Consider the following 15,495-nt stretch of genomic DNA (forward strand, 5'->3'; position numbering starts at 1 on the left):
TTAAGGTTGTTTAAGCCAGAAAATAGCATTTTCTTCGAAGTTAATTCATAAAAATGCCTTTGTAATTTCCGTTGGCTGAGTCCTTTGAAGCTAATAATTTATTAAACTGCAATTAAAATTTGAACTTTTTAGATATTTGTTTTTAATTCCTAACTAAAATACAGGAAGTAACAATTCCTAATAAAAATTAAGTTGGAACAATCGAATTACCTATCGATCGAATTATGTTTAGTCAGAATTCAATTATCCCCTGGATTACTAAATGTGAAATATAGATGGTGGTGCAATATATGCGTAATAATTTCGGCAATTCCGTACTACATATTTCACGATAAAATAAAAATCAGTATAGTATATTATTCGTTGGATATTTTACAAAAAAGGCATACTTTTACACTACACCACAATGTGGAAAGGGTATTATAACATTGTTTTTCAGAATTTAATTAATTTCTCGTTGGGAGTCGAGCTTAATGACCAATTATTTTTGCAAATGAAAAAAGGAAAGCCGAAGATCAACTGAAATGATTGTTGGGAAGGAATGACTTCTCAACCCTTCTAACATTTAAAAAGAATCCATATTACTTTCGGCAAGTTCATATGTTCAAAAAGGGCCGGTATTCGATCTCCCAGTAGATGAAAGTTTCAATTCTTGTTTTTTTTTTTTCTTAATATCATTTTGAATTTTTTGAAGAAACATGTATGTAATAGTGTCCAAAACTGTCAGTCCGTCCATTATAAAATACGGAAAATAACACATATCGTTTCCAGTAATGACGGTGTGTGTAGGTGCTATATATACGGTTTGTTTTCAATTTATGAATGTGTGTCCGGAGAGCTAAAATATGTCGCAAAAGAGTGATTTTAAAAAATCTAAAGTGTTTAGTTTTGTTAGATTTCAAGATTGCCAAAGTTTGAGCACAATCGGAATATGTTAACACGTGCGTGTAGGATTATTTGTTTAGCCACAGAATTGAACTGGTAAGAAATTCTCATCAATTGGACAATAAATGTGACCATTGAAGCAATTTCGTGAAAATTCACCTTTGGCCACATACAAATTACTATGGAAACTTTGAGGCTCAGTGGCACGTGTTAACACATTCCGATTGTGCACAAATCCGACATCGATTTTTCCCCTTTGAGTTAAAACCAGTCTAATGTCGCAATTATATAAAATAAATTTCGTGGAAAAACAGGTGCCCAGTGGTATATCACACTCTTAGTTGTTTACAATTAATTGTTAATGATATACTTTTAATAAATATGAAAAACACGGGGAGTAATAGTGCTTTTACATAGGTTAAAGAGATCGAACTGTAGTATAATCGGTTCTCAATTTGCAGGGATGGTCTTCAATCAAGTATTTTAAATTTGAAATACAGATGGTGTTACAAAATGTGCGCAATAATTTGGCAATTTCGTTCTCTCTTGGATGCCAAAAACAGCATAGGATTCTTGCACCAAATAATTTAGAGTTCCAGTTAATCGATAGATGGTTTGTAGAAGCCCTACTACATATATATGTATATTTAATTTGCAATTATAAAATTTGTACGTCCGCAGGCCCATTATTTCAAATCTTCAAATCTCAAATAAAAAATACAAATAAAAATTTTGACAACAAATTCATGTAATTAATTTTAATAATTTAATTTCTCTTCTATTTCATTTCAGAAAATATTGGAAAAGCACCAGTAACACTCACAAAACTATAATACCCACACCAACACACAATAATGAATCTGCGATTTAATAGGCGTTCAAAAACACCACCAAATCTCACAAGAATGTCATCCACCTGCAGTCTACTTATTGCGCTTTGTTGCAGCCTTAATATATGCTTGCCTTTAGTCTCAGCACATGATGAAGTCCTGCGGCTACGAGATGAGTGCCAAGAACTAGAACAAAGCAACAAATGTGAATGCATGTCATTCGTGAAAGACATACACCTGCAATGCCCCAAAGATAACACCAAAATTGAAATAAAAGTACAACCCGGTGAAAATGTCATGATTGAATGTTACAATATGAACTACAAGGACTATAAGCTGCTGCCAAAAATGTCCATTGGTAATGCCCAAATAGTTAAAATAGAAAACTGCCCATTGCCGGGACATTTGTCCATTGGCAGTATACTCCAAGAATTGGGTGTTACAAAATACACCAGATTGCTGTTTGGCACCAATAATGACTTGGGCACAAATATAACACGTGAACACTTGAGTGGTCTACATCCATTGGGTAGCTTAAGTTTTAGCTCATCAAATCTTCTACACATGCCTTCAGATTTATTTGCCGATGATTCGCTGAGAAATCTAACATGGATTGATTTGCGTTCCAATAATGTTGCATTGCCTGCGGATATATTTTCGACATTGGAAAATCTCGAATTCATAGAATTGGGTTGTAATCGTTTGAAGACTCTACCACGTGGCATATTCCGCAATCAAAAACATTTACAAACGCTAAATTTGTGGAGAAATGAGTTGCATAATCTAACTAAGGAAACATTTGAAAGCATGCCATCATTGTCACAACTAGATTTGAGCAATAATGGCATTGAAACATTCCAACCGGATATATTTGACAATCTGCCGAATTTAACAAATATCAATTTGAATAATAACAGCTTCCGTTCACTGCCAGACGGTCTATTTAAAAATAACAAGAAATTAGTGAAACTTCGTTTAATGAACAACCGTGTGCCTTTGAGAAGTTTGCCCAAAGAGTTCTTAGCAAATTTACCTGATTTGACAGAGGTCCGATTGACCACAGATTTAGAATCAATACCAGGTGATTTATTTGCCAACTCCACTGGCTTGGAGACAATTAAAATTCTATACAATAAATTGGGTACATTACCGGCAGAACTATTCGAAAGTCAAGTGAATTTACAACGTTTGGAACTGTCCCACAATCAGTTGACGAATTTACCAGACGACTTATTCCGCAACACCAAGAATTTGCAACTTTTGAAATTGGACCACAATCAGTTGACTGAAATAACACGGTAAGTTTCATTTGTATACTATTATTGTAATTTGTATACTTCCTTAACAGTTGTGATTTATAACACTGCTCAACAAATTTGAAAAAGTTGAATGTTTCAACCGAAATTGTTTTCTTATTAATTTTCTCGTTTAGAGTTAAGCTTTATGATCGGAAATTATTTGCAAGTGAAAAAGGAAAGCCAAGGACTCGAACCCACATAGTCACCAAATTACGTTACCTGGTTTCATTGGTGGTAAAGCAAATCTTCGGACGTATCGACTATGTAATGGCTTCTCTGTTCTTGTTTTCGTTTCTAACTGATATCGGCGAGTTATGTTCAAATCCGGTCTCGGTTTTTCTCCATCAGCTCTTGTTCTTGAGATATAGCTCAAAATCGTTTTTTTTTTTACTCAGAATTTCGTTATTTTCGGATAAAAACAAATATTTTTTGTGGGGTTTTCGACACTAATATATCAAGGAGATGTGTCCGTCCGACACAAAAAATTTTTGAAATAATTATGGTGAATATATATCAAAAAAATATAGAAAACATACGACGGACCTTGTAAAAATTGCATATTCTGACTACTTTAAGCTGTAATTACGTCATCGGGGGAATTCATAGGATTTTCATATGGCATACCGGATATGCTTAGGATGTCTACTATATAGTCCAGTATTCAAATATATAATATATTGTTCATAGCGCTCACGATTCGGCCATAGCCTAAAAATCGTCATGAAGACTGCTAAAGGGATATCACTTAGCAGTGATGTCATTACCAACATAAGACATTTACTTCTTCTTGGCAAACTTCATGACGATTTTTAGGTTATGGCCGAATCATGGGCGCTATGGACTTCATATTATATATGAAAATCCTATGACTTCCCCTCCCTTGACGTAATTACAGCTTGAAGTAGTCAAAATATGCAATTTTTACAAGGTCCGTCGTATGTTTTCTATATTTTTATACCCTACACCACACTGTGGTAAGGGGTATTATGTGTTAGTGCATTTGTATGTAACATGCATAAGGAAAAGAGATAGACCCATAGTTCCTTCTAGGGATATACATTAAGCCGGGGCGATTTGAAACCCTTAGTGGGCCCTTCGCGTTTCTGATTCCTGGGATTGAACTGAGCAAAAAAGTCTACTGGACCATATGTCTACGATGAAAATCGAGCCTCCCGATTTTGAATTTAAGTTTTGGCATATGACATCTTGGCATATAACAGCCAAACCATTGAGATTTTCGAGCCAACACACAGACAAAAATTGTATCCAAGACAGTAATTAAGAAGTGTCTAATACATCGCAAAAGCATTAGAACGCTTTTTCAGGCAGTTTTGGTCTTGAGAAAGTGCAGACTCTTCGGAAAATGTCGATAAATGGCACTGTGCTACAAAAGCTGACCAGAAAAATATTCAAGCGTTCTGATGCAAAATTCCATCGTGTTGGGATCCATGGAGAACGAAAATGCCTTTAGTTCGTTTGGGTCACTTCGTTTTATTTTTTTATAACGGTAAAAGTAATGAAAATCTGGGTTTCTTATCAGGGATGACAACTGCTCCGAGGTAAAAATCGCTACAGCCACATACGCACCATAGGTCTGTAGCGATTTTTACCTTAAAACAGTTGACATTCCTGCTAAAACAGTGGTTTTTGTACGTCAAAAATCACCACAAGTAGCGGGAAAACCACCAACTTGGCACCCCTGTTTCTTATATTTTCAAATTTAAACGGGCATATCTTATTTTTTTCACAACAGGTTTCTTTTGATCCTTCTTCCTTTTAAAGGGGTGAATAATATCTTTTGAATAAGCTATTATTGTTGTTGAAGAAGGATCAAAAGAAATCTGTTGTGAAAAAAATAAGATATGCCCGTTTAAATTTGAAAATATAAGAAACCCAGATTATCATTACTTTTACCCTTATAAAAAATAACACGAAGTGACCCAAACAAACTAAAGACATTTTCTTAATTTAATTAATCGAGCTTTTTATGACCTAAGGAGATTACATTGAAAAATTGATATCTAGCGAAGTCCTACACGCACATCAACCACTATGCGACGATCGTTTCGTTAGCTGGTTAGGCTAACATCATCAGGCATATTAGATGTTGTTGTTGTTGCTAGACAATTTTCGTCATTTGGAGCTCCTATTTATACATCCAAGATTGCAATTTTGCATTTGTGAAGTTCAAATTGAAGTTTTTTATTTCCAAAGACGACTCATTTGTCCCCATTCTATTCCAGAAATCAATTTTTTCAATGTTGCATTCATATTACAGTCGATGGCTTTTTTCCATCGTAGACTGTATATATGTCTTTCACATCGAAAGATTTTTTAAGTGGATTGTGGTTTAGAACGCTAAGACGTCAGCAACATTGTCTGTTAGTTGGCGCCGACCCAGGTTCGAATCCCAGCCGGGCTCAGCTGAATGTTTTTTTTATTTTTAAGTTTTTGCCTTTTTAGGGGCGAAGGCCATTATTTGTGAGATTTAATTAATTTAATTAATCGAGCTTTTTATGACCTAAGGAGATTACATTGAAAAATTGATATCTAGCGAAGTCCTACACACACACATCAACCACTATGCGACGATCGTTTCGTTAGCTGGTTAGGCTAACATCATCACAGGTATTTGATGCACCAAACAAGCTATATCTGTCCAATTTTGATGAAATTTGGAATTTATAACGGAATTATGTCTATAAATAAATGTAACAAATTATTTCGAAATCGGTTCAGATTTGGATATAGCTCCCATATTTTCCCATTTTCCCATATTTTCTGTCGATTTGACGTATTTGCTGCACCAAACACGCTATATATGACCGAATTTGATGAAATTTGGTTTGTGTGACTGAATTCGGTCCAAAAATAAATGTATATTTGGATATAGCTCCCATTTTTATTTTCGACCGATTTCATGTATTTGCTACACCAAACACCCAACATCTGCCATTTTGAAGAACTTTGGAATGTGTGACATCATTTTGTCTAGTAATAAGTGTACTATATTATATAGAACTCAGTTCAAATTGATATACATATATCTCCTATATTTTACATATTCACTGTGGTGTAGGGTATCATGTAGTCGGCCCCGCCCGACTATGATCCTTTCCTTACTGGTTTTGATATGTATTCACCATAATTTTTTCAAAAACTTTTCGTATCGAGCGCACATCATCTCCTTAATATATAACACGGTGCTCTTGAAACAATTTTAAATGGAAGGTGCTTACACCTCGGAATTTTTTGCGGATTCTGAAACTAAAATGTTTATAGATGAAAAAAATCAAAAAACAAAAAAAAAATCGCCGGAGCGCTTTTTAAATAAATCGCGATTGAAGTTGACATTTTTAGAGATTGTTTAGGTTTTCCCGATTTTGCTTAGAAACCGCAAGTCCCATCAAAATGGGACTAAAGAAAATGTTGTAGCTATGAAAATTTTCTACAAGATCTACCTTTACGGTATTTTCGTAGTTTTTACCATTTTTGATAAATAGAAGTTCAAATTGGGACAATGCACTGACTGTATCGCCCCCCTTATAAAACAATGTCAAGAAGGGTGCGCCTTAACTAACTTTTGATGAAAGCCGCTTGCACAGGCGAAGTTTTTATGAATTCTGAAACAGCAATGTTCATAGATGAGAAAAATACAAAAACAAGAAAAAATAGCTGTAGGGATTTTTAAATAAATCGCGGTCAAAATTCAAATTTTTAGGTGTTTTTTAGGTTTTCACGGTTTTGCTGGGAAAGAGCAAGTCCAATCGAAATGGAGCTAAAGAAAATGTTGTAGCTGTGAAAATTCTCTAGAGGACTGACGTTTATCATTTGTTCCCAGCCTGTACCATTTTTGAGATAAAGAAGCTCATTTTACATTTTTAGGTTTTTTTGTTAGGGTTTCGCGATTTTGCTTGAATACGGTGAGTCTTATCGATATGGGACCTGAGAAAATCTTAAACTGTGAAAATTCTCTACAAGACTGGCTTAAGTAACTTATCCTAAGTTGTACCATTTTTTTAGATATAAAAGTTTAAGTTGGGAATTTGCAGTCATGACATTGTTTTATAAGGGGGCGATACAGAATTGAATTGAATTTGAATTGTCCCAATTTGAACTTCTACATCTCAAAAACGGTAAAACCGACGAGAATACCATAAAGGTCAATCTTGTAGAGAATTTTCATAGCTAGAACATTTTCTTTAGTCTCATTTTGATAGGACTTGCGGTTTCTAAGCAAAATCGTAAAAACTTAAACAACCTCTAAAAATTTCAACTTAAATCGCGATTTATTTAAAAAGCGCTCCGGCGATTTTTTTGTTTTTTGATTATCCTCATCTATGAACATTCTAGTTTCAGAATCCGCAAAAACTTCCAAGGTGTAAGCACCTTCCATTTAAAATTGTTTCAAGAGCACCGTGATAAGTGTCGAAAGCCCTACAAAAAATATTTGTTTGTATCCGAAAATAACGAAATTCAGGGTAAAACTCGTAAAAAACGATTTTGAGCTACATATATTTCATGAACAAGAGCTGATGGAGAAAAACCGAGACGGATTTAAAAATAACTCGCCGAATTCAGTTAGAAACGAAACAAAAATCGTTTGAAACAAAAGTCGTGTTGACCAATGTAATTTATAAACGAGTGTATTTCAACATCTTTGTACTAAAATGTAAAGCCTATTTGCTTTCGCTTTCCAAAATAAGTAGTCGGATGTTTATTTGTATATAAATATATAGTCTAAAAGTATGCTCATTTATTAATCTCAGCACAGCTGACTGATACTTTCTTACTTGTTTCTGGTATATTTTGCAGTGGCATGAATTTTCCTTACATCTTTATACTGGTTTTGCATGCCAACTTTTTGCTGCTTATCTTCCTGTAGATATTTTAATATGTTTGTATGGTTACCCTAAAATTTTTAACAATTTGTACAAATTGTTGCTGAAAGTCGTCTGTTAACACAAAATCCGAAATAGAGCGATACGAGAGATACTTTTTTTACAGTTTTTTACTGAAAGTTTGCAAATTCTTGCTGGACAAATTCTTCTTGCAACCACTTGCAGCTTTTCTTCTTACTGAAAACAATCAATAATCTGTTTTTAGTTATTCGTCGATTTATGTTTGTGGAAATTGTGCAAATCGCAAGGTTATTTGTTTTGTTATTTTGGAGAACAAAGTTACAAAATTGAAAATACTATTTTTGGGTCATTTTCTTCTCTATTTATAATAAAACACAACCTTTTTGCTCGCTTTGGGTTCTTTAATGCCGGACTAATTGTTCTGTTTTGGCAAATCACCTGATTGTTTGTAGGCTTTTGCAGGGAATGTGTAAAACTCCTGACTCCCTTAGAATATTCTTGCTGGGAAAGTAACCAGACAGACCTAATGTTGACGCATAGGTGATATTTTAAAAGTATTTCTTACTCTACATCCCTGAAGGGATGCAGAATACGGACTGATCATTGATATGTGATACTAAAACAAGTAAAAAAGTATCAGTCGGTTTTGCCGACAGAGTTATACCCTCAGCCTGTGCAAATTGAAACACTTATTCACAAAAAAACTTATGTATTTAGGGGGTTTCACAATTTTGGTCGTATGAACCGACAAAAATGTTGATTAGGATTAAAGTTCAAACATTTTGCGGAAAAGGTACTTAAAGGAATGGACCGTCATAGACCATGGGGGTGCCTTAGGGGGTTTTTACACCATTCGGGCTGTTTTCTCAAGAAGTATGGACTTGCCCCTCAAACAACTTTTACCATCGTAATTGAGGCAGCGAATGTAAGTTGCTTCAACAAAAATCAAAGTGATTCAATAGCAGGTCTTAAAGTGAACATATCCAAAATGTTTTGTGTAAGGTACGGGATGGAGTGGACAAATATAGTCCATATTCGAACCTTATCTATATCTGGTAGATATTATGAGAATGTGTAAAGTGTGGACCAAATCGGTCACTCCCATCAAGAGTTATCGTGCGCACAATTTTTCCGAATATTTTTGAACTTTTGTGGGGTAGGTACCTGAAGGAGTGGACCGATATGGCTTATCTACGAACTTAAACTAAGTTTGGAAACAATATTACGAAGGCAAAATTTTGGCCGGAATCGGAATTTCCGTTCGATAATTATCTTGCGTTTCCACCCATAAGGGTTTGTTTTTCAATTTTCAGGCTATTTTTTCAGGAAGTATGGACTTGCCCCTGAGCAACTTGTACCTTCGTATAGGGGACAGTGAATGCAAGATGTTACAACAAAAACCAATGCGATTGGAGAGCAGGTCCTAAACTGAACTTTTCCGAAATTTTGTGTGGGAGGTACTCGAAGGGGTTTACCGATTGAGTCCATATTGGAACCTCATCTAAGTCTGGTAGAAATTTCATAATGTGCAAAGTATGGACCAAATCGGTTACTTCCTTCAAGAGTTATCGTTCGCACAAATTTTCCGAACATTTTCGAACTTTTGTAGGGGAGGTACCTGAAGGAGTGGACCGATATAATCCACCTTTGAACTTGAACTAAGTTTGGATAAAATATTACGAAAGCCAAATTTTGGACCGAATCGGCAGATCCGTTCGAGAGTTATCTTGCGCTCCAACCACTACACACGGTGTCATAGGGTTTTTTGTAACTTTAGGGCTATTTTCTCAGGAAGTATGGACTTGCCCCTAATGAAACTTACAACGTCGTATAGAGGATAGCGAATACAACTTGCGTAAACAAAAATCAAAGAGATTCGAGACCAGGTCCTAAACCGAACTTTTCGAAATTTTGTGTGGGAGGTACCCGAAGGAGTGGACCGATTGAGTCCATATTGGAACCTCACCTAAGTTTGCTAGAAATTACACGATGTGCAAAGTACGGACCAAATCGGTTATTCCCTACCAGAGTTATCGTGCGCACAAGTTTTGCCACAATTTTTGAACATTTGTGGGGGAGGTACCTGAAGGAGTGGACCTATATGGCCCATCTTCGAACTTAAATCGAATCTGGACAAAATATTTCGATACCCAAAATTTGAACCGAATCCATTGATCCGTTCGAGAGTTATCGTGCGCAACAGCCAGCCAGACAGACAGACGGACAGACAGACGGACGGACATTGCTAGATCTACTCAAAATTGTCTGAAACGGAAATCGTACAAACATACTTGGGGTCTAAAACCATTTTTCGATGAGGCACATTTTTGGTCGTATCAAAGTGTAAATACCCTCTTTAGCCTAAAGGCTGAGGTTATAACTAGTCTAACATTACACTTGTATTTATTCAACAAATTTCTGGCCTAATACTAACAAGTAAGAACGGCGTTAAGTTCGGCCGGGTCGAATTTGTTATACCATTGACTTGTATTAAAGTAAAATGGAACAATTAGTTTCCTTTCGTTTTTGAAGAAGACTAAATTCCAAATTTCAGCAATTTCGGTAAAACAATGTGGCTAACCTTCAAAATAGCGAAGTTCGGGAAGTACCGTTCTAAGGGAACTATATCAAAACGTCGATCTTTAACAAATTTCTGGAGGACAGTTTTTAGACTGAAAGAAGATTAAATACCAAACTTCCGATATTTCTGTAAGATAATATGGCTAAAACCTTCAAAACACCGAAAATCAAGAGGTACGATTTTATGGGGGTTATAGGAAGACGTGGAACTATACTGATAATTCCCTTCTGGAATATTTTATTACCCTAAGAATGACTAAATAACAAATTTCAATCATTTCACAACCATCAAAATTACGAAAATAGGAAGGTACCGTTCTTTGGGCGCTATATCGAAACGTGGACCTATACCGACGAATTTCAGTCGAAAACGTTTTTATTCGTATTGTCTCCTTATGAAACAATGTCATGATTAAAATTTCCCAACTTAAACTTATATATCTCAAAAATGGTGCAACCTAGGAAAATATTACAATAGACAATAGTATAAAGTGAAAGCCTAACAAAAAAACCTAAAAATGTGACCTGAACTTCTATATCTCAAAAATGGTAAACCTACGAACAAGCCTATGATCTATATGACAACATCATGAAAAATTAAAAATATGAACTTTGACAGCGATTTATTAAAGCCCTCCAGCGATTATTTTTATTTTTTTATTTTTTTTTTTATTTTTCTTATCTATGAACATTGCTGTTTCATTTAAAATTAGTTAAGGCGCACTGTGAAGCCTAAAAAGAAATATAAAAATTATAGTTATCTTTAAATAAAAAGACAAATATTGCCGAAAAAAGTACATAATAAACATATTTAATTTTTTTTCTTTCTTTTTTCCATTACAGTGAAATCTTTTCATCTTTAAAAAATCTCAAAACATTGGATATAAGTAACAATCATTTGGCCATTATCAACTATGAAGCTTTTATCAACGCCCACAATTTGGAAAATGTAAACTTGCGAAATAATCGTTTAACCTTTAGCGAAGACACTCAGAAATACATCGATAACGATTCCTCACCCTCAAATGCAGAATCGACATTCCTGTCAGCCACAAATTTAACGACTCTGAATTTGAGAAATAATTCCATAATGTATATTAGTTCCGATTGGAGGTACTTAAAACATTTAAAAGAATTGGATTTAAGCTATAACAACATATCGACCTTAAATGAAGTTGATCTAGAGTTCTGGAATAAGGATCAACTTGAAGTAAATTTGACGCACAATCAGTTAGAAGTGGTGAATTTTTTGGGCATTAATGGATCTGATAAGCTGACTGCCATGATCAGTGTGGATATGAATGCTAATCCCATGAAATGTGATTGTGCCCTTCTGCGTTTTGTGCACTATCTGCGCGGTGAAGAAGGACTACAAGTGCAGGAGTTATTGAAAATTAATGTTGACAACTTGATTTGCAGTTCACCTGAACCACTTAATGGGCGACTGGTTAAGGACTTGCATCCCATGGATCTGGTGTGTCCATACGATATGCAAAATTCCGAACCCAAACGTTGTCCTGCAGGGTGTACATGCTATGAACGAACATACGATAAAATGTTGGTGGTGAATTGTAACAATGGCAATAGGACACGTTTGCCGGAACTACCACCCTTATTGGGTGAATTGGTCGGCATCGAATTAAATGTGGAAAATAACAATTTAATTGAACTGCCGTCAGCCATGACACCCGGTTATAGCAGTGTTGTGAAAATATATGCTTCCGGTAATAATTTATCCATGCTTGAAGGTTCCCAGTTACCAAGGAATTTAAGTTCTATCGATTTGCGCCACAACAATTTGAAATATTTGAAAGAAAGTACCATTAACTTCTTGAACGAAAGCATGGCCTTGAAATCCCTTAATTTGTCGGAAAATCCATGGAACTGTGACTGTAATGCCAAACCCTTGTTTATGTTTGCCCAAAGGAAATACAAATTGATACAGGATTTTGATCGCATGGTCTGTCTCAATTTCCCCACCACCAAATTCATAAGCGAACTGTCCATTACCGATATTTGTTCAGAGAATGATATATACTTGGCCATGGGTATAGTGATAGCCGTTATGGGCTTTTTAATTGGTGCCATGGCAGCTTGTTATTACAAGTTCCAGACCCACATTAAGATATTTTTGTATACCCGTGGATGGTTTTTGAGTTGTGTCACAGAAGAAGAACTGGACGAACTGGGTATACAAATGAAATATGATGCCTTCGTATCGTATTCGCATAAAGATGAACAATTTGTGGCTGACTATTTGGTGCCACAATTGGAAAATGGCACCCCCAGTTTCAAGTTATGTGTCCATGTACGTGACTGGCTGGTTGGTGATTGTATTCCCGATCAAATAATTCGCTCTGTGGAGGAGTCCCGAAGAACAATAGTCGTCTTATCGCAAAATTACGTTGAATCGGAATGGGCAAAAATTGAATTCAAGGCAGCCCACAAGGCCCCATTGGATGAGAGACGGCCGCGTCTGATTATTATTGTTTATGGTGACTTGGAAAACATGACCAATTTGGACGCTGATCTTCAGGCATATCTACAAACGAATACCTATTTGAAATGGGGTGATCCATGGTTCTGGGATAAGTTACGTTTTGCCCTGCCCCACAAAGATCGTAAAGGTTTGGTGAAAGTGCCAATGAAGGGATATACAGATGACAAATTAGAACTGATAAAACCATCACCGGTTACACCAACACTTACCACACCACCTGGAGAGACAACAAAAAATCCTCTCGTTGCCCATTTGAATGGTGTGGGAGCAGCACAAACTGTCGTTGTGTATGGTAATGGTAAGACCTCGGATTGCTATGCAAATGGCAAAACGACGACGACAACAACAACAATGCAAAATGGTCACATTAATGGTGCATTCATCATCAACACCAATGCCAAACAGAGTGATGTATAGAATTGGGAGAAGGCGGAAATGTTCCAATTTGATGATGTACTATACCGGTGAAACATTTTTAGCGCTTTGTCTCTCTCACTCTAACTGTCTTTATGTCTCCGAAATCCAACTCAGCCGCAATCGAAATCTCAAGATCGCCACCACGTACCATGATCATCAACATCATAGTCCATTCAAAATAGACATTGAAATAGCAAAAATTCCCACAAAGCTGAATTTTGGTGGAGAGCTAGGGTTTGCCATTAGAAGCAACGTCCTAAAGTCCCCATCGATACCATGTGTGCAAAAAAAATTATTCGGGGTCAAAGGTCAAAATTTAAGGCTTTTTAGGTTTTCGGATTTATTTTTTGAAAACGGTTGATCTAATCAAAAAGTGACTGAAGTAAATATTGTAGACAGAAAAATTATCTACAAGTTTGACCCTTTTTTCTTAGAAGGAACCATTCTTGAGATATAGCTGTTCTAAAAAATACATGATTTTTATGCACTTATAAGGGAAATATACACATATCCAGACGAACCGGCTAAAATAAGCGAAGTTATCGGGTCTGTCCCCCAAAAATATATATATTTTCTTGAAGAGCGAAATTATAGCTATCCTCTAAAAAAATTCCAACAAAATCGGAGTCTGTTTAGTAGAGTTATTCAATGTTAGAGTCATTTTATGCAAAAATAGCCCATTTAACCCACATGTATAATCGAAAGCCCAACGGGAACGACCCCAACGAAAACTCTCCGATTTTTTTCAAGTTTTGTCCGAAGGTAGGGTTTGTTGCGCTGATTACGGAAATGTATAATTTTCAACGGTTGCGGATCCGGTTATTAGACCCGAAAGGCCAAATTTAAAAACCGGGTTAGACCCGGTTCTACTGAACCGATTACTGCAAAGTGGATATCGTTTGAAAGCTTACGGAAGTATCTAACACATAGTGTCGTTACTTTAACCGGTTCGCCTCATAATGTACTTACGCGGCTAATTTTTTATTTGACCTTTAGATCGAGATATCTCGAAAATGGTAAGTGTTTTTTTAAGAATCATAAAGACCAATCTTGTAGACAATTATTGAATCTACAACTTTTACTTTAGCGGGCTTTTGCTCAGTATTACCGTTTTTGAGAAAAATTAAAAAAACTGAATAATGCCTCCAAAAATGACCTTTGACCCTGAATAACTTGTTTTGCACACATGGGATCGATGGGGACTTTTAGGACGTTGCTTCTAATGGCCAACCCTAGCTCTCCACCAAAATTCAGCTTTGTGGGAATTTTTGCCCCTTATACGCATGTCTATTTTGACCGGACTATCACCACTCATCCAAATAATCAATCAACCAACTACCACCATCACCACCAAATGAATATCAAACGCACTGACGTGCTTTAAAAATCTTCAAATTAATACAAGAAAAGAAAACAAAAAACCCAATCCTTTAAGTTTGACAATTATTTTAAAAATATTTTTCTTTTTTACAATTTTCCAAATAAGTTTAATGTTTTTTGTACACAAATTTCCTTAAAAAAATATTTGATTACAACAGTGTTCAAATGTTTAAGAAAATGATATGAAACTTTTGGAACAAATTTCTTAGTTTGTAACAAAATACTATAAAAAAACAAAGCTTTTTCCAAACTACTTAATTACCATTAATTTTAATATATTTTTTTATATTTTATATGACTTGTAATTTATATCCCTAATTTCTTTTTTATATATTGTAATTTTACAAACTCGCCTTATATCAAACCTTAATTTTTTTTATAATTTTTGTTCAATGAACTTTCGTTTAATGATTGATCATGCAATATTGTTTTTAAACACACTCAAATATAGCTTTTAATAAAATCGTATATTTATTTGTAAGTTTTTAATTATAGTTAGAATAAAACAAAAAGAAAAAACAATACAAAACAAAACAGAGAAAATGGGAAATATACAAAACAAAAAAAAAAAAAATGCAAATATAAACTACATATGTATGTAATTAATTAAAATAAAACACTTATACATATACACAAAATAAATGAACAAAAAAATTATTAAAATTTAATTGTTTGTTTTTTTCGTAATGACCCCATCAGTTGTAGTTGTATACTGAATATTTTATTGTAGTTTTTTACACACA

At 35.1% G+C, this 15,495-nt stretch overlaps 1 protein-coding gene across 1 annotated transcript; it reads left to right on the forward strand.

The window, feature by feature from the left end:
- Positions 1-1,677: 1,677 nt before the first annotated feature.
- Positions 1,678-13,528, forward strand: Tl (toll like receptor). Its single transcript, XM_073964049.1, has 2 exons — positions 1,678-3,013; positions 11,299-13,528. The coding sequence occupies exons 1-2, from the start codon at positions 1,740-1,742 to the stop codon at positions 13,370-13,372; spliced, it is 3,348 nt and encodes a 1,115-aa protein (XP_073820150.1). The 5' UTR covers positions 1,678-1,739; the 3' UTR covers positions 13,373-13,528.
- Positions 13,529-15,495: the final 1,967 nt, after the last annotated feature.

The sequence above is a fragment of the Musca autumnalis genome, unplaced genomic scaffold (genome assembly GCF_047663935.1).
Source record: "Musca autumnalis isolate F117 unplaced genomic scaffold, ASM4766393v1 scaffold_1, whole genome shotgun sequence".
In the NCBI taxonomy this organism is placed as follows: domain Eukaryota; kingdom Metazoa; phylum Arthropoda; class Insecta; order Diptera; family Muscidae; genus Musca; species Musca autumnalis.